A 20,667-nucleotide genomic window follows, 5' to 3' on the forward strand; every position below is an offset into this window, starting at 1 on the left:
TGGAAGTATTCCTGAGCCCATGTTGTGATTTCCATTACAGTACCATTCCTGTATTTGATGCAGTGCTGTCTAAGGGCCCGAAGATCACGGGTATCCAGTATGGTTTTCTGGCCTTGACCCTTACGCACAGAGATTGTTCCAGATTCTCTGAATCTTTGGATGATATTATGCACTGCAGCATTGGGGGAATTGGTGATCCTCTGCCCATCTTGACTTCAATTCAATTCAAGTTTATTTGTATAGCGCTTTTTACAATACAAATCGTTACAAAGCAACTTTACAGAAAATTATGTTTCTACAATATTTAGTAGTAGCTTATGGTGTTGACTGTCAGTTTGTGCACGTTTGACAGGATTTTTAGAAAAATTAATACAAGACGTAGTCAGCCAGACGATGAACATTATTAATATTATTAATTAATAATTATTATATGATGCAGTCACACTTGTAGCAATATTTGTTAGTTCTGTTTGTTGATTCAGGGTTAGCATCATCTGAGGTCCTCTGATGGTCAGCATCATCTCTTCTCAGGTGTTCTGGATCCAGACTGGAGCTTGTGTAAATCCCATCCCGTGGCAAAACATAGAAACAAAATAGAGACATCATTAGCATAGCTGCTGATCCAACAAAGTAAAATTAGTTTAACCCAAGCTAATGAATAAGAATGCACATTTGATCAGATGCAACTACACTCAAAATTTAAGAGATACATTATTCGAATGCTTGGTGAAAGAGATGTGTTTTTAATCTAGATTTAAACAGAGAGAGTGTGTCTGAACCCCGAACATTATCAGGAAGGCTATTCGAGAGTTTGGGAGCCAAATGTGAGAAACCTCTACCTCCTTTAGTGGACTTTGCTATCCTAGGAACTACCAAAAGTCCAGCGTTTTTTGAACTTAGGGAGCGTGATGGATTGTAACGTGGTAGAAGGCTAGTTAGGTACGCAGGAGCTAAACCATTTAGGGCGTTACCAGGGAATTTAGGCCAAAGTGGGCAAAGATAAAAAAAGAAAATAAATTCTTTAATTTTGTCTTTGTTAATAACCTTTATGCATTGTTGGGGACGTTTTGGTCCACTAGGGTGTAAAGTTTACTCTTACTTTGGCCACAACTTTCTCTGTGTTTCAGCAGACGGAATGATTTTTAATGACAAATCTTATTTTTCACATATTTGACACATTCAGAAAAATTCTTTGAAAATTTTCAAAAACTCCACTATACAATGTGGCAAATTAACTACCCTTTTGTTATGTTAGTGGATGAAACATCCACTAAATTAAACTGCTGTAAAACTCTATCAGATTAAAAAAAAAAATCTAATTTCATCAATTCTAATAATCAACCTCAGTCCTGATCAAAACTACTAAATGTTGAAAAAAAAAAAAATCCAAATTCATAAATGATGTTACTGATTTGGGGAAAAACAGACACAAAACTACTATTTTTCAATATAAAAAGGGATTGTGGACTGGAATTTATTTTTTTTTTTTTTTACCTTTTATCACAGTCTTGGGCATATCAAAGATTAGTAGCAACATTCGCTTTGATGCATTGTTAGCTTTTGTGCATCATTAAATGTAAATAAAAAATTCTCCCTCATTTCTTGTTCGTGGCTATTTTTGCCACTTTGACTTCCATTATGATGAAATTTAGATCTATGCATAACCATTTCTAAAACTTCGGTACAAGTCAAGCTCTTTCTCATGTTGCTTGCTGCTCTTCTCAAAAACAAATGACCAGTAGGATGGCATCCAAGTGTTTAAATCAACTTACTTGTTTTTGTTTAGTCTGTACTTATCACCATCAAAAGGCAGCAGGTGCATAAATACACTTACTTTACTTTTAATTTACTCCATTCGTCTGAGAAAAAATCAAAATATGCACCTCAGCTCTCAGAACTACATCAAAGTGCACAAAGGTCTCTCTCACACACTCTCTCTCACACACACACACACACACACACACACACACACTATAATATACTGTTATACTCCATATAAATCCATACAAAAGCCAGAAACTAAGCTTTTTTTTGCACAGGCCTAAACAAAGGGTTAATGGTGCCACCTTATGATCAACAGTAAAAAATTAAAAATGTACCTCTTCCAAACAGGGAAAACCACCAACTATCAAGAATGCATGATTATATGGTGTCATGGCTTTGCAATCAAAAATGTCCATTATAATCTAAGTCAATTGGAGAAAAAATTATAATCTAATGCTGCACAAAAACTAACAATGCATCAAATCCAATGTTGTTACTAATCTTTGACATGCCCAAGACTGTGATAAAAGGTAAGAAAAAATCCAGTCCACAATCCCTTTTTATATTGAAAATAAGTCATTTTGTTTGTTTTTTCCCCCCAAATCTGTGACATAATTTATAAACTTGGCAATTAAAAAGTAATAATCCTGGATTTTATTTTTAACATTTAGTAGTTTTGATCAGGACTGAGGTTGTTTAACAGATTTATGAAAAAAAAAGTGAAAGAAAAAATATTTATCTGATACATTTTTACAGCAGTTTAATTTAGTGGGTGTTTTCATCCCGAACATAACGAAAGGGTTATGAATTTGAACAACGCACAAGGGTTAAAAAAAGAACACAAAACTAAAACACTATATACACTTCACTGTAGAAATCATACATTGATTCGTATTAAAGTTGAAACTATTCATCATTTTGTAAATGTTTGTATATGTTAAAGGTACAATTTGTAAGATATTTGCAGTAAAATATCCAAAAAACACTAGGCTAGTGTTCTATATTTTGTCCAGCTGATTACTGACAATATCTTAATGTATCAATATAATGTTTTCAAATACTTGTAAATCATGAGAAAATTCCCATTCTAAACAGTGACACGGGGCAGTGCAGTCGTCTGTCAATGACGTTAGTTCTTCTTCTTCTTCTTAGATTTATGGCAGATTGCAATCATGGCTTATCAGGTGTATACCGGCACATACTGTATCGGAGAATGTAGTATGGATATGAATCTAATGACGTAAGTTACCCTTTGTTACCGCCTTTACTGACCAAGAAACCACATGACAACAGTGTCGTGGACAACTGCGGAAGTAGCTTGAGTCATGTATTGGAGGTCCTCATATGCATGTTAATCTGCGGGGAAAAAAAAGGATGAAAGAGGTTCAAGTATGTTTTATTAAACCAGTAAATTAAATTTACTGTTATAATGTTGACTGTGAGTTGATATCACATGAAGAGGAAGCAACATCACCTGTGTACACATAGTGAAATAATGTCAATGTTCTCTGTGCTTATGATTTCCATAAATAAGGAGATGAATGTGTTGTTGCTTTAGCTTTTATTTGCCTGTGTGTATTCAGAAACATACATATCTTCAGTCTCTACCACATTCAAATTAACAATTATAGCAACAAAGACAACACAGTGAAAATTATAATAATATCATGCATGAGGAAGAAAAATGAAACGGGCTTTTGTTTAGAGTAGTAAATGATGTGATGCTAAACGAGGGATGAGAGCAGATATAATAATCACACAGTTTGCAGCTGTATACAGAAAGATCAGACTCAGGACAGAAACACACAGCCTCTGAAGTAAGAGCAACTCATAATTTCAATCTTTAACTAAAATTAGACTTTGACATGATAGTATTGTCTTAATAATATATGTACAGTGCATTTTCTGTTCCTGTTAAGATCAATGTTTTGGTTTTTCCTCAGAAATGGACCAAACTCTATATTTTATTCTTCTCATTGGTGAGTGTGTTTGTGGTTTTATTTCTGGTTTCTAGTTTCCTTAGGTTTGATTCTGATATGAAAAGCATTAAATTCAAAGTCTCTCTTTCACAGCTCTCTGCTCTGTATCTCAATGTGTTTTGCGTCAGTATCACTTTATAAATGAGAAGAAGACCTGGACTGGAGCTCAGAGATACTGTAGAGAGAAATACACAGATTTGGCCACCACTGATGACATGAACGACATGAAGGAGCTGAACAAGAGTGTGACTGATAAAAGTCTTGAGTATGTCTGGATTGGGCTGCAGAAGACGGGTCGTGATGAATGGCAGTGGTCTTCAGGTGAACCTGCGCTCTATCTGAACTGGGCTCTTGGACAACCACAAGATAAAGGAGAAGAGTGTGGTATGATGACAAATGGACAATGGCATGATTTGCCATGTAGTGATAACCAGCCCTTCATCTGCAACAACAGTGAGTTCATTTTTAGATTCACCTTATTCCAAATTTCATAATAATACTAAAGAGTATGACTATTAATTTGATATTTTTATTCTATTATATAAAAATATAATTTTGTATTAGTATTTGTCACCCTTTCAATGTTGAGACCATTTCTGTATTTGCAAGAAGAAAAGACTTCATTCACTGACCATACTTTAATCTTTTGTTGTCCCTCTTTATGATAATTTATCACAATGAAAACTTGCAATTAAAGAGCCTTAAAATCTTAAACATCAAAATTTATTTTTTAAATATAATTTTGAATGTATTATTTATAAAGCATTTATAAATTCAACTAGGATTGCCCAAAGGGCATAAACATAAAACAAGCATAACAGAAAACTAGAAATAAAACAAATACACATCTAAGAATTAATCTTAATAAACCTCCATATATATCTGGCCTCCGCATACCGTACTGCTAGTCTCATGCTCTCGAACCCACCCTTCCCTCCCTTTCTCATCCATTCAGCCAACCTTATCCCACGTTATATTTCTATCAGGTTGTATCGGGGGGTCCTCATTGTCTGGCCTAAATATATGATAGAGATGGTACCCCCCACCCTGAGTCTCTCTGAGCCAACAATTCAAGATGCCCCCATTCAACCCGACCATCATCCCATTCCCTCGACCCCTTCATCCTCTTTCTACTTCTCCCTAAACTTCTGGTCAATTAATAGTTTTATAGCTTGTTTGTGGCGTGGCCACAAACAATCCAGTACTTGATGACAGTTAAGCAGTTAAAAATTAGCTCATACTGAGGGTCACGTGGCTCTGGCGAAAGTTGGCTGGTTGATCGATTTACTACCCGCACACAAAGAAGTTGAATCTTCTGGAGGCAAAGGTTGAAGATTTAAAAAACCGCAGCAGGAGGAAGAATCTCTGAATATTCGGCCTCCGTGAGGTTGCAGAAGGCTCAAGGCCGCTCATGGACTTCATTAAGGACATGCTGCCTCGGTGGATGGAGACAACACCTGACACACCATTCTCTCTGGAGCGGGTTCACAAAAAGAACTGGTGTTTCGATCAACAAGACGTAGAGAAATCACCTACGATGCAACGAGGCAATATTTCTCCGAGGACTTTTCGCCTGAAACTATGCGACAAGCCGCAAGTTTAACAATGTGTAAGATTATCCTTGAACAGTCCATTCCCCATCGAATCATTAGTGCATCATAAAACACAGTCATGGTGCCAAGATGGCTAAAGGAGATGTCAAACCCCCTTTCCCTTTTTCTGCCTGTCTAATCTCATACCAGTGGCGCCAGCCAGCAGGAAAAGATTTCTTTTTGTTCACCAATGTTAAGTCCAAATGGCCAAGAAACCTATTCGTAGGGTTTTCTACCTCAGTTTTAGGATCTAATCTAATCTAATCACCAAAAGTTGCTGTATTATGCATGCTTTATATTATTCAAGTTAATTTTGTGTGTTAAACACTTATCACCGCTAAAACCTTATTTGATTCCAACTCAATTATGGGAAGTATATGTATTTTGGTACCTGCTTGATGGGTAAATGATTTCTAGAATTTTGATATAAAGTAGATGTGTTTAGGATGCACCATATTTAAACTATTAAGTTTGCATATTAAAGCGTTTAAACTAAACTCTCAGGAGTTTGGACACACACGATCATGTGGACATTACTCTAATTACATGCAAGAACCGGAGAACGGGCGTAGGTCCAGCCCAAGACAATATCTGATTGGCTGTCGCACTAAGAAGGACGGGTCAGATGGACACACTTATAACCCAATGACAAGCTTTTTGCCTTGCTTTTTGCCCTGCTTTTGCAGTGACTTTGCTCTTGCTTATGTTTTGTGCTGACTTTTCCATCGTCCAGCGTGTACTCTTCAAACCACCAAGAGCTCACTCAAAACTCAACTCTTCTGTAAGATCCTTTGCTGAACTTCGTCAAAGAAAACCCTCTCAGAGTCACTCCAGACTCCGAGGAAACTCCGTTGCATAGCAAGCCGCAATCCAGAAAGTCTCGCGAACGAAGCGCCACCCGGCAAAGCCAACCAACCACTCACGATTGCTGTCCATCAGAGCGCCAGATCAGCGCCAGAGATTCCGTCTCCAGCAACTTCCAGCAACACGCCCACAGGAGCATCCAAATGCAAGTAAATAAGTAACGTTTATTTATAGAGTGCTTTTCACAGATACAATCACAAAGTGCTTTACAAAGTACAACCACATTAATATTAAAATTAAATTAAAACAAAAAGTCCAAAGTAAACTTAAGCCCATCAACTAAAAGCTTGTTTAAATAACAGTGTCTTGAGTTGCCTTTTAAAGGACTCAGCAGAATCAGCCACACGGAGGAACAAAGGCAAGGCGTTCCACAGTCTGGGGGCTACAGCCTCAAATAACAGATCTCCCCGGGTTTTATAACGAGTCTTTGGGACAATTAAAAGACTTTTGGCCTGCTGATCAAAGGAAACGACCTGGGGAGTATGTGCAAAGCAAATCAGTGATGTACTGTGGGACCTGACCATTTAAAGCTCTAAAAGTTAAAAACTAATATTTTAAAATCAATGCGAAATTTGATAGGTAGCCAGTGTAGGGAGGACAAAATAGGGTTGATGTGAGCCTGTCTGCCAGATCCTGTTAAAAGCCTTGCCAGCAGCATTTTGTACCATTTGGAGACGATTTAGAGCAGATTTGTTAAGAAAAGTAAAAAGAGAGTTACAATAATCTAAATGTGAAGAAATAAAAACATGAATTACCATCTCAAGATCAGAGTCCATTAAAATCATCCTCAATTTAGCAATATTTCTTAGGTGATAAAAACAATTTCTGACCAGAAGTCTCGAATGGCAGTCCAAAGACAACGATTGGTCAAACCAGACACCTAGATTTCTGATGTTCGACTGGACATTGAGCTCAGAGAACCAAGGTGTTGGACAATTGGTGGACACAAGTACACAATATCTCCTAATTCTGGCTGAAACTGGTGCAAATCTTATTAAGAAAACAAAATAAGATTAAAGTGCTAGTAGATTGATTCTCTCAGGTTGCGGTCAAGAATAACATCCCTTTTCTCTGTTACTGTTTGAATGAATGTTTGTGTGTTTTCATTAGTTAAGTTAGTGTGTATTAGAGTAGTTCAATAAAGCCTGTGGTGTATTTTGCCGGTTCTCCAATGGATCAAACTCAGTCAGGGATTTTTCTCTCAGAAGAAAAGACTTTATTTTAAGCAAAACAAAGCCGAGAGCTCGTTGCAAGGAGATCTCCCGAAATGCATTATATACACTATATGGGGCGTTTCCAAATAGTCAAACTTCTCCTTATGCTTGCAATTTTGATCCCTCCCTAGGGAGAAGAGGCCCCCTTGCTTGATTTACTCTAAACACAGGCCCTTCCTGGCCATATGTTTCTCCTTAGTTCTGGACATTCCAGCACGTAAACATCTTCCTTTCTCTCCATTACCTATAGGATTATAATGGAAAAACAACTAGCAACAAAAATGGCTTGATTCACATTGATTATTCTTGATTGATTAAAATCTTACTAATAAAAATCTTCCACATATTCTCCCCTTTGAGACTTAATAAGTCTCACATTTGATTATTTTTATCCAGAGTGCTACTCCATAATCCAGTCATATTATTTACACTACCTAGTGACTAAATAAGTCACATTGTATTTTCACCAGTGACTAGATTATGAAATTCCACTCTGAGGGATTACTGGACCAAACATCTCTCTCCTAATTTGACAAGGAGTGAGTAAAAGATCCAGTCTCCCTAACCCCTCTTTAATAGTAGACATTGTTAAAAGCATGAATGTGCAATTGGTTCAACATTTGCCTGGTTATCACAGTTTTGTATAAAAGGCGTAAAAATACATACACATACAAATACAAATCACATCACACATTGAATATCACAAGATTATAAGAGTTGAACTTCAGCTTAGATACCTTATGTATCAATTTCCCATTATTTTGATATCTTTGAATTTAATTTGCTTAACTGTGGCTTTGTCTAGTAACCTCAATATAGGAAGTATACAGTAAAATAGTAAATATCCTGTCATTAATGCCATTCCTAAAAACTTTCCCTATTTAGTTATAAACTATGCTCCACATGCTCCTAACTGTAAATCGAACCAGTCTTACATTTTATTATCTTTTCCAACATTTTCTTTATCTACCATTCTTAGCCTTTTCAATTTGATCAGTTCTTCATTAAATGCTCCCTTATATAAATACAGCATTTTCCCCAAACATAACACATACTTTTCCTTCTTCAATTCACAAATCTTGAGCTTTTCTATTTTGCTCTTTTCATTCTATTTGTTGCATCCAATTGCTCTATTTTCCCTTCAAATCTTCCTACATCCATATTTCCCTTCTCATAACCTTCCAATTCTTCATCTACCATTACTTAAGATTCTCTTTCCATTTTTTCTTTTCTATTTGTTGGCTCATATCTGCACCCAAGTATGTTGATCTCAGTAGCAGTCCCATCACTCTCTCATTCCATCTTCACCAGGGAGACTCTTTGCGAGTCGTTGCAATGGTCTTTCCCTCGTTGGCAAGGGTGGGTCGTTACTAGCACGCCCTTCATCCCTCACTTCATGCTGTGTGGAGTTGTTGAAGCTGGTTGGGGTATTTTAAGGTTAGAGATGTGAACTCAGGTGTCACTCTGTAACCATTTTGCTGATTAATGCAAGGCTCTCTTGAGATCATAACTGCACCCTCATTGGTTCTCTTTAATGGAGCGAAGCATTCCTTGGTCTTACTGGAACTGCTGTCACCTGTAAATGGAAAACTTAAGAATTTTTTGTTAGTGTTATCAAGCATGCTAATTTGTTCATCTTGCCAGTCGTCCTTCTTGGTGTGACCTGTGGAAATGTAATGTGGGTTGAGGGCTGTCTTGGCCCCTTTTTGAGTTTTCACAATTTCAGTGCTGTCTTTACTATTTTTTTTTAATTCCTTTCAATTTTATTCTCAACCATTTGCTTATTTAGTTATCTCTTTGTTTTGTAAACTGAGTTCCACTATATCACTGGAAAATTTATCTAGGCCTATCTTGCTCAGTAGCATAGGCCTTTTGCCCTGGAAAACACTCAACCCACTGTATTTATTTTAACAGTCAGAAAGACAATATTTCATCCTTTTGACACAATCAGCTCCATCATGATATGCTGAAAAGAAAGTTAAATGTGGGGTGGACAGAGCAAGCTTGCTTTGCTCTGCCTTCCCATGTTATACGCTGCGCATGTGTGGCACTGTTTTTCTTTCTGCCACAACAAAGACCTTGGTACTGACCAGGAAACTTAACCAAATACATCCATGGTCATTATTTTACTGGGCATAAGTTTGCCCTGTGGGCCCACATTCAAATTTGTACACAGCTGTTTGGGCAAATTGATTGAATTGCCTCAGTGTCTCGTCAGACACTCTCTTTCATGCCATACAACACCATCATTCATACTTTTTCACACACTTAAACTCCCTCCTTTTCTTTTCTTTTTTTTTTTTTTTTTTTTTTCTTTTTTTTGCCAAAAACTTTTGTTTTCTTTCTTTCCTTCCTTTTTCAAAATCTCATAGATGAATTTGTTTAGAATATTAGGCCTAGGCATTGGGCATTTGAGAGAGCCAATTATCATTTCTCAAATGTCATGTGTTTGTCTAATTTAAAGTTTAATCAAATACTTTTTGTTATTGCTCATGAGCGACTCTGAGAACCGGATTGGAGATCTCTGCATAATCTAGGATCCATGGCCATCAACATTTCCATTTTGTTATCCCCAGTGATGACAGTATATGTGATTACATGATTTTGGATCTTTGGAATAATCTTTTATTCAATATTATTTTATTCAGTTTTACCTTAGAATATTACCTTTAAACAAAATGGAGTGACCAATATTTCTATTTTTTCAACCATATATATATTTTATATAGTGTTCATCAAGATACCCTTTTTTATTTATTTATTTATTCTCTTCTTTCCCAAAGCACTCAGCATTGTTGTCAAGTATTTAGTTGTGCATTTTCCCCTAGTTGTTTAATGAAACTGTCTTACTATGCCAAATCCAGCTCCATGTTTATCTGATTGGTGAGTCAAGTACTCACTTCTGTCTGTCAAAGTTATTATTTTTCTTTAAGACATGAGGCTGGACTGGAACCTATTGAAAAGCAGATTGAGAGAGTTAGTTAACACACAGAATTTAAGGAAGTGCTGTGAGACCAGTGAATAATCAAGATTAAAACATAGTAAATAACATAATGAAATAAAATAATTAACATTTGAAGCAGTCTCTATAGTGTTCACTGAATATGCAGCACCTGTGCACTGAAGGGATGGAAGTCCTTCTGGTTAGATCATCAGCCTGGGCTGTTGTACTGGGTCGTCAGTCTGTGATGGCACTCAAAGACCTGATGTTGTGGCGTACGGTCTCTGTTGTTTTTCTGCTTCTTCTCAGTCTGGCTTCTGGTTGCTTTCTACCAGAGTTTTGCATTTCATAATGTTCTTTTCAACCTCAGGAAAAGTCTCAAGTGAAAGATTCACCTTTTCCTGCTTTGATTCAGTCTTCTCCTTGCTGAAGTGTGTTCTTCTCTTTCAGGAGGCGAGGGGAACATCCATCAGCCCCTCCCTCTTCTTCTCTCTTCAGCTGTTTGCTGCTTTGCCATTCCTCGACAGACTCCATTTCATTGCTTTCCTTTGTCAAGGCACTGTTCCAGAAGTCATCTGAAATTTGAACACTCAGAGACTGCATTAATTAAATGTACCTATGTAACTTCTGACCAAATTGTTTCTGAGCAGTCAGCTCTTTTTCTAATTTTCACTTTTCAACCTCTTCTTTCAGTGGTCCCTTAATAAAAACTAAATCATCTGGTTGAAAACAGCAGTTCTCTTATTCTTTGTTAGTTAAGCAAGTTCTTCATTGCAGGAAAATAGCAAGCATTTTTCTTCTTTGCAAAATGCAGAAATCAGCTACCTTTATTATCTAAATATACTGCAATAAAATAAAATAAACCTTCCTTTTATATCAGCATGACATGCATATGGTAAAATAAAGACTTCAATCATATTTTTTCTTCTATATTTGCATACATGATTCAGAATAATCTGGTATTTGTGAATTAATGTTTCCTAACCAACATAAAATAATTCCTATTATTGTAAATAAAATAATTAAATTTAATTCTTTAAGCAACTAGTTTCCTTCCTATTGTAATATGCCTATAGCTTTTGAATCAAAATGTCTATTAACTTGGTCACCCAATCTTGCTTTCATTTCTTATTGCGCAAGTTATTTCTTTTATTTTTTACATTTACACAAGCCCAATCTCTGAAACTCTGTAATGGATTAACTTTCATACTGTCCCAGGGATAACAAGATACAAATTTTAGATGTCTTCACATATTAGATATAAAGTTTTAAGCACGTGCATCTTTTAAATTCATCTATTAATATAAGTTATTAAATAATAAATGCATATCTTATTTTAATTAATTTATTATTATATCTATATTCCACCATATCTGCCATCTCTATATTAGTCCATTTCTTGGAACATTTGTATTTATTTTTCTCTAAAACAACCTTCCTTTAGTTAACTTTATTGTTTTAGGGCTCCTGCATTCCTTTCTCAACACCAGTCTCTGTAACCTGATCACTCCCAAGTGATGGTCCAGGAGGGGAGAGCACCTCTTGCTCCACCCATGTAATACAACTTTACTGTGGAAACGTCCTCCTTTGTTCTCACTCCCACTGCACTGGGCTCAGAAAATTTTCTCCCCTTTGCCCCAGACATCCTAAATGCAAAAATCTATTATAGATCTTGGTTCAAACTTTATTGATGCTATTTTCCTAGCCTCATTCACACTTTCTGCACTCTTTATTGAGCCAGAGTGCTTATTCTTATTCTTTTTCCCTTCATTTAAGGGATAATCAGTCATTAATTGTCCTTTTATTATCAAGGCTCATCATACATTCATCCCTCTCAAGTGGATACCAGTTGCATCCAACTCCACCCAGCCACCCTGAAGTGACAGTCCAGGAATGGTGCGCAACCTTTACCAACCCAACACAGAATTTATTTGTTCACACATTCATTCGTCCGGACACAAATACATCCACACAACAAAACACAGCTCACCACTAGAGCTCCTTAAGGGCCCACCTATTTCTGTCCTTCGAGAATTTCACTTATACATTCTAAAAGCGGTATCCGTGGGACTTTTCCTCGCGATTCCTTAACTAATCTGCTTATCCGTTTATCACTGTCCTACCTAGGCCCAGCTATCCAATAAACACAGACGCACAGCATGCCATGTCTTTCTGCCTACACCATATTTGTCTTAAATCGAGGTTGCCTTCCAAGGCCTTCCTATTAATAACCCAAATATGTGCATGCAGTTATTTCTTCTGGAGTAAAACCCCTTTTTCAATTTAGATATCCTATTATTTTTCTAAATTTGGAAGAGCAGATTTTAAGTGTCCTTACCACTCAGAACTGACCAGTCAACAACACACACTAATTATATAAGCAAAAATGCTTACCTTATTCTATGGTGGCCACCACTGTGTGTGTGTTGCTCATCAGTCAGCTCAAAAGCAGTCGTCCACTCTGCTCCTTTCCAGTCCCATCTGGGTCGCCAAATCTGTGGTGTATTTTGCCGGTTCTCCAAAGGATCAAACTCAGTCAGGGATTTTTCTCTCAGAAGAAAAGACTTTATTTTAAGCAAAACAAAGCCGAGAGCTCGTTGCAAGGAGATCTCCCGAAATGCAATTTGGTTTCTCCTTATATACACTATATGGGGCGTTTCCAAATAGTCAAACTTCTCCTTATGCTTGCAATTTTGATCCCTCCCTATTTATTTAAAGTTTATTTAACAGGGACCATACAAGCAAACATAGTTACAATACAAAGCCTGTAACTGATGTGCAGCATATAGAGATTATAGCTAGTGCTAATTTTCAACTCCTGTCCCTGGTTGGGCATTTCTAAGAACATTATAAAACAAATACATACATAAAAACAAGAAATACTACAAAACTATGTATATATAGATATACACATATACACATACACATACACACATACATACATACCTAATCATACACAATTATAACAACAATTAAAAATGTATACAATTTTGATTTGTCTTTAGCCAGAGCTTAATCCTGGAAGTGAACTTTTTGAAGTCAGATATGGCCTTAATATCAGATGGTAATGCATTCCATAGCCTACAGCTCTTAACAGAAAAGGCAGTCTGTGCAAAGCTTGTCCTACAGTATGGTATTGTACAGTTATGATTTGTACTAGTTCTAGTAACTCTTTGGTTGTTCTGTATTTCAATAAATTTACTAAGAGGCTCAGGTGCTAAATTATTAATACACTTGAAGATTAACTTTAGGAAACATAAATTACTAAAGCTTTCAAAGCTTAATATTTTATATTTCTCCAGTATGTAACAGTGATGATAGCGGATTGGCTTTTTATCCATAATTTTTATTGCTCGATTGTAAAGTGAACCAATGTGTTTTGTTGCAGACGGAGCTGCTTGCCCCCAAACTGTCATGCAGTATGAAATATGTGAAAACACCATAGCATGCATGTACAGTAGGGCAGCCTGATTTGGTATATAGTGTCTGATTAATTTAAAACAGTTGAGATTTCTTTGTATTGTTTTAGAGATTTTCTTGATATGTTTAGTAAAATTAAGTTCTCCCTAGGGAGAAGAGGCCCCCTTGCTTGATTTACTCTAAACACAGGCCCTTCCTGGCCATATGTTTCTCCTTAGTTCTGGACATTCCAGCACGTAAACATTTTCCTTTCTCTCCATTACCTATAGGATTATAATGGAAAAACAACTAGCAACAAAAATGGCTTGATTCACATTGATTATTCTTGATTGATTAAAATCTTACTAATAAAAATCTTCCACAAGCCTTGGTTGATTTTACATACCAGTGTCTTGTGCTGTGTGCTTACAAGTTACTGCCTTAAACTGTAGATTCTGTTACCTTGCTCATAATCAGTTATCCAAATTTTATGCTATTATTACCGTACGCCACGGGATAATATTTTGTCCAGAATTTATAAAATACCCTAATCTCAATTTATCGGTGGACGAATAGTTGATAAAGTGTTAAATATTAATTCTGAATAATTTGCATACTAATTCGGTTCTTATTCACTATAATTCAATCCCCTTTGAGTTATATTGATCTTACTTCCTTTATTAATCTTACAAATGTCAAAAAAGCGGCACTTTATTGTGCTTTGTTATATTCTCAATGATGATGTTATCAGCCTAAGGGTTTTCTTTCTCTTGTGAAGGTGTTTCCTCTCCAATGTGTAAATAATGATTGTAAGAAAATAAATAAATAATTGATCACAAAAAAAAAACAATGTCAAAAAACTGTTAGTTGAAAAAGGGATCTATCGCGGATTCCTCGTCCAACCCTGTAAACTGTAAATTCTGCATGACAAGAGGATCAACCTGTTCTCATCTCACAAAGAACCCGAGGAGTTCTATCACAGCATTGGCTCAGTGTCCATGATGTGAGTAATGTTAACTGTCGATCGGATTTAAATGATGAAGAAGCTAGTTGGGGTATAGATATTGACCTTGCTAAAACTTATAAAGACTGAAATTACGAAACTAACTTTCTGTTTTGAAAGCTATTTTATGTTGACTTTTGCGTAAATACATGTTACTTCAGTATTATATTCTCATATCTTAGCATTGTTAGTCTTTGATATGACAGGACAAGGTCACTCCTTTATTTGTATTTATTTAATTTGTATTATGTTAGTTTGTGTGCTGTGAGATTTGAGCATGAGTTCACTGGTTATTATATGTCCAGATTTGTTCGATTATGGGCCTGCCTTGTCGTTTGGGGACAGGGCTCATGCCAAAAGGGAAAGGTGGTGGGAGGGAGACAGGAGTTTGCAGTTTGGTTCAGTGTACTGTATTTAATCTTTTAATTTTGAGTATACAAATGATCGGTCTGTGTAACCCAAGTACTGTTGTAAGATGGAAAATGTATGTAAAGTGATAACATGGATTGTCAAAGGTTTAAGCCACCCTATTAAGCTCAAATGAATGCTTACTTTCCTCAAGAAAGAAAAAGTTAACATTGCCTTTTTGCAGGAAACCCACCTGTCGGATATAGAACACTAAAAACTTAAGTGAGATTGGGGGGCCAAGTATTCTTTAAGCAATACAACTCAAAAAAGAGGAACAGCTATACTCATTCATAAAAATTTACCCTTTTTATTTGAAAAACAACTGAGTGATACAAAAAGATTTATTTTAATCAAAGGTACCCTATATAGTCGAGAGATTACTCTAATGAATATCTATCCTCCCAATACAGACACTAAAATGAATGAGTAATCAAAATGAATGAATAACTTTGTTACTTTCACGAGTTCACACTTACATACAATTAGCTGAGGTATGGTATGTGTATTTGGCATGTTGTCAGGGGAAGGGCTCTGAGCTCGGGAATGACCTGAACCTAGAGCAATTGAACAAAAAGGAGAGTCTAAGGGGAACAGTGTTGGAGCGTTGGAACAGTGAGCCCTACCAGCCAATGAGGAAGAGCTGTGTGGTTGTATAGCCACACCGGGAGGGCCCAAATCACCTACTGGCTGATAAGCCCCTGCAATTCAGTGGGCGAAAGGCAAATGGCTGACCGAGAGGGCCCATAAAGCCTGGAGATTAAGACTTTGGGCTGACCGACTCTTGCGACATCCAACGATAGATTGTTACTCATGGCATCGGATTAATGAGACTCGCTTGCAGGCAGCAAGTATAGAAACCTGAATGGGAGAACTCTCGCCAGATGTCTAAAGGGAGCAAACGCATCAGACAGGTAAGACTCGCAGGACGTGGAGAGAGAAAAGGAAAACCCAAAGAGTACTCTTGCCGGTGTTTGAAGGGAGCATGCGCTTCAGATGGGTAAGCCTCTCCAAGCGGGGTTAAAAGATGTGATGGTAGTTGAGAGAGTTTTAGGCAGGGTTTGACACGAGGTCGAGACTCATGGCGTCGAACAGTTAAGCCTCGCCTACCGTCAAATGGAAAGGTAAGTTGTGTGGCCGAGAGACTCTCGCCAGATGACTGAAGGGAGCACACGCATCGAACGGGTAAAGCCTCGCGGACCATAGAAAAAGAAAAGGTAAGGTTGTCTAGCCAGAAGGCCCGAAGGGAGCACATGCATTGAAAGTGTAAGCCTCTCCGGATGTAAGACAGAAGAGGTAAAGTTGGGGTGGGTTTGTGTGGCCATAAGGATCTTTGACGACATCCGATGGGGGCTTGATACTTGTAGCATCAGGCGGGTGAGCCTCGGTGAGCGTAGACTGGGAAATGAGGCTTTCGCCAGCCTCCCTTGTGAACTTGGTACATGCACATTGGGTAGATCGGTATGGCGACTGAAACAACTTGGAAAGGTAATGGTTGTCTGGTCAGGAGGCTCTCATTGATGTCCGATAAGAGCTTAGCTCCCTGCATCGAATGGGGAAGTCTCACTGGCCAAAAGATGGAAAAGTAAGGTTGTCTAAATAAAGTCCAAAAGGAACTCAAGCTCCTGGCAATGGACGGGTAAGCCTTGCTGGTTGTAGAATAGAAAAGGTAAGGTTGTCTAGCTAGGAGGCTCTCATAGGCAGGTTGTCTAGCTGGGAGGCTCTCGCCGGCATCCTGTGGGAGTTCAATACTCGCGACACCCGAAGGGTGAGTCTTTCCTACCATGAGAGGGGAAAGTTAAGGTTGTTGAGTTGCGAAGCTTTCGCCGGTGTTCAGTGGGAGCTGAGTGGGAAAGAAAATATTCACTCAAATGGGAAAGCTCTTGCAGCATCTGACGGGAGTTTAATACATTAAGATGTGTCCAATAACATCAGAATATTTTGGTTCGGCTTGCATTTGAAGGTAAGCATGCAAAGAAATAGAATTTCCTGTGTCAATGTACCCCAAATAAGTGCCATGATTCTGATGATTCATGATTCTGGATGCGTGGTCTCAGACCACAAGATGACCACAAGACCTTTTTTCTCCATGTTTATTTCATGATCATTGTTCTACAGTTTGGAGAGAGATTTCATCAAGAGCAATCAGGGTGATTATTTTTGAAAACGGTAAAGTATATGGAGCTGACAGATCGATTAGGAGTTTCTTATCCCAGAATTTTCAGATTAGCCACACCAGTGGGCTAATGAGAACCGAGAAGGTGGGGCTTCGAAAATGCTGGTCATAAACTCTTCTTTGATTCATGCCACCTGTAGGGGAAAACTGAACAGGGTATTTCAGTGAATTAGCTAAACGTAATGAAAAATGCCAACATTTGATGTCCACGTTCAAGCATTTATGATTTCTGTATCATGCCTGTTGTAAATTATTGTCCAAATATTAAAGATTGTTTACATTTGAATTAAATGTTTAGCCCAACGAGGACTAGATTGTACAGTGACATGTAGAAACTATTGTCGGGACATTGGTGCCTTTTTGAAGGCTATTGATATAATGTGCTTGTACGTATATATTGTTTCCGGTGCATTGTTAAGTTTGTTAAATGGAACAGTATAATTAATTACTTTACATACTTTGCTTCGACCAATCAACATTTCCTCATTGCTATAATAAAGCAATTTTAAAGGCTGTTGTTTTACTAGGTATATATATATATATATATATATATAACCCATAGACTGTAAAAAAAATTGTGCCTATAGTTGTTAATCATTTAGGTATATAGTAGTTTATATTTTCTCGCAAATCAATCTTTTTATTCGTTATCTGAGTGGAGTGTAATTTAAAATGCAGGGGAATCTTTCCCCTTCTCTCTCTCTCTCTATGCTGTTGCGACATCTATAAATATGAAATAAGGTCATCAAGGTCATTGTGTCACATCGTCATTTAGCAACTTCGGCGGCCAATGAAAACTTTAGCAATATACTTACCAATAATTTGCAACACAGCCTGTGCCGCTAGCACGATATGCATATGACGCTGCGGTCGGAAAAGCTGCGGTAAAAAGGTTAAGTTGAAGCGGAAAGCCAGTGGGGCTTTTTTACTGTGAGATCGGGGGCACAGCCCAGGCTTGTTGGAAGCCTGCCACTACGACCCAGTGCTTAGGGAAAGCCGGGTCTTTTGCACCGCGGAGCAATGGAGCGAGGCGAGTTCGGGGACTTGCGATCTTTGCTCGATATATTGGCTGCCCTGCTGCTGGGAGACAAATAATTTATATCATATGGATCCGCTTGTTTACCTTTGCGAGGACTATCGGATTTAATCAGCATTTGCCTCTGACTTAAAAGCAGTCAACTTCCAGATGGAGAAATTGTAGGCTCGACCGAAGATAAGTGGGTGCCAGGGAAAAATGAAAGTGATGTTGGTAGACGCGAAGTCAAGCCGCGGCATCGCCAATTGCTGGCTGAGCAGAACAGCAGCGGCAGCAAAAAATCCCGGAGCTAGCGGCGGTGCCTGTCAGAGAAGGACTGATCCGGCATATTGGCCAGAGAACCGAAAAATTGTCAGTATAGATCTCGTCGTTTTATGGGAGATAGTGAGTCAGACACGTAATGGCAAAAGGTGCTAACCGAATGCTGATAAATTATTCAGCCAGATTATATTGTTTTATTCAACAAGACATAGATCATATTCACGCATAGATATGTTTCTTTTGCCACAAGAGTACATTCCTTTTGTAAACTTATGTAATATTGGATCAATCCTCATATCAGATCATGCACCAGTCTATCTAAGTCTCTCCATAGGTCAAGGTTTACATCAATATAAACACTGGAGGTTTAATTCCTCATTACTTAATAATAACAATGCATGTAGTAACATTTAAAGAATGGTTTAATATTATAGAACAGATAATGCTGCCTCTGGTGTTTCACCAGGAGTTATGTAGGATGCTGCAAAGGCAGTTATTAGAGGGAACATATCTTATACATCTGCAAGGAAAAGGGCAACAAAGGAACGTATGATGGGGCTCAGTGTTGGGAAAGTTCACTTTCTACCTGAACTAGTTCAAAGTACAATTCACACATTTTAAAATGAACTAGTTCAGTTCATAGTTCAAACTACAAAATTTTGAACTAAGTTCACAAGTTCCAAAAATGAACTAGTTCAAAGTTCTTTTTTCCATATGTTGCTTCGAGCTATTACTTTTTCAAAATTATTGCAAAAGCCCATATAGAATCACAGACAGCAATTATTTTATCAGTTTTAACAATGAAGCTATGCATCAGATTTCATCTTCATATCCGATTTTGAATCCTTATCCAACCAGGGTTTACATTAGCATTGAGGGGACAGCATTTCCCGATTGTTGCTTTAATGCTTTGTCTCCCATTCTCACCGACCTTGTCATAAACATAAACTTCTTTTAAATGATCAAACGCCTTCTTGCTACATGCTGCTGTCGCCTCCATGCTTTTTTTTTTGTTTTTTGATGAGGCATCACGTATGCGGCGGACGGCGGTGCGACACTGGTGTTGTTGCCAGATTGGGTGTTTTTCCGCTACATATTAAGACACGTTTACGGTGTGTTTAAGATATCTCTGTACGCAGATGATATTTTATTATATTTAACTTAATTTTATAAAACTTAGTTTATAAATGATTTTGGTAATATATCAGGTTACAAAATGTATTATACCAAGTCTAATGCCTGCCTATTATCCTCTTCAATTTGTGAAAATCTTTGTAGTATATCACCTTTCACTTGGAGTAAGACGGGTTTTAAGAATCTGGGTGTGGTGATAACATCTAACCTTGAGGATCTGTATAGCAGTAATTATCTACCATTAAATAAAAAAAATAAGGGATGACTTATTATTGGTCTCTTTTTCCCATCTCTCTCCTGGGAAGAATTAATGTGGTTAAAATGAATGAACTGCCATGCTATAATTATCTTTTTCATTCAACCATGCTAATTAAATAATGCATTTTTCAAAACTTTAAATAAGAAGATAGCTCATTTATTTGGAATAACCATCCACCAAAGATTGCTCTTAAAACTTTATGCAAATCAAAAGAAAATGGGGGACTAGGGCTTCCATAATTTCAGTTATAATACTCTCGAGACAATGCACAATGGATAGATATTGAGAAACAAGCCATTTACCCATTGTCATTAACATCTTTCCCTTACATTAATAATATAAAATGGATAAATGGCTTTGTAAAGACATTTGAGATGTATAATATAATGAAAGCCTGGCAGGAACTCAAAAGATTTAGCAGTTTGCACTCACAAATTTGTCCTTTTACCCAGATCTACCATCTTCTATGGGAAACACACTATTTATGAAGTGGAAAGATCAAGGTATTGTTTCTTTTAAGCAAGTTGTTAAAAAGGGCACCCTTAAATCTTTTACTGAATTAAAAAGTGAATTTGATATCAACAATAAAGAATTTTACAAGTACTAGCAACTTAGACATTTGATAAATGATCTCCTTGTA

At 37.3% G+C, this 20,667-nt stretch overlaps 1 protein-coding gene across 1 annotated transcript in view; it reads left to right on the forward strand.

Annotated features, from left to right (window-relative positions):
- The window catches only part of LOC127956016 (macrophage mannose receptor 1-like), a 42,078-nt gene that overhangs the window by 9,138 nt on the left and 12,273 nt on the right, over window positions 1–20,667 (forward strand). Inside the window, exon 3 of the mRNA XM_052553766.1 lies at window positions 3,837–4,196. Coding sequence (XP_052409726.1) covers window positions 3,837–4,196 — 360 coding nt within the window. The remainder of the gene's footprint in view (window positions 1–3,836; window positions 4,197–20,667) is intronic.

Source organism: Carassius gibelio, chromosome B4 (assembly GCF_023724105.1).
Source record: "Carassius gibelio isolate Cgi1373 ecotype wild population from Czech Republic chromosome B4, carGib1.2-hapl.c, whole genome shotgun sequence".
NCBI lineage: Eukaryota > Metazoa > Chordata > Actinopteri > Cypriniformes > Cyprinidae > Carassius > Carassius gibelio.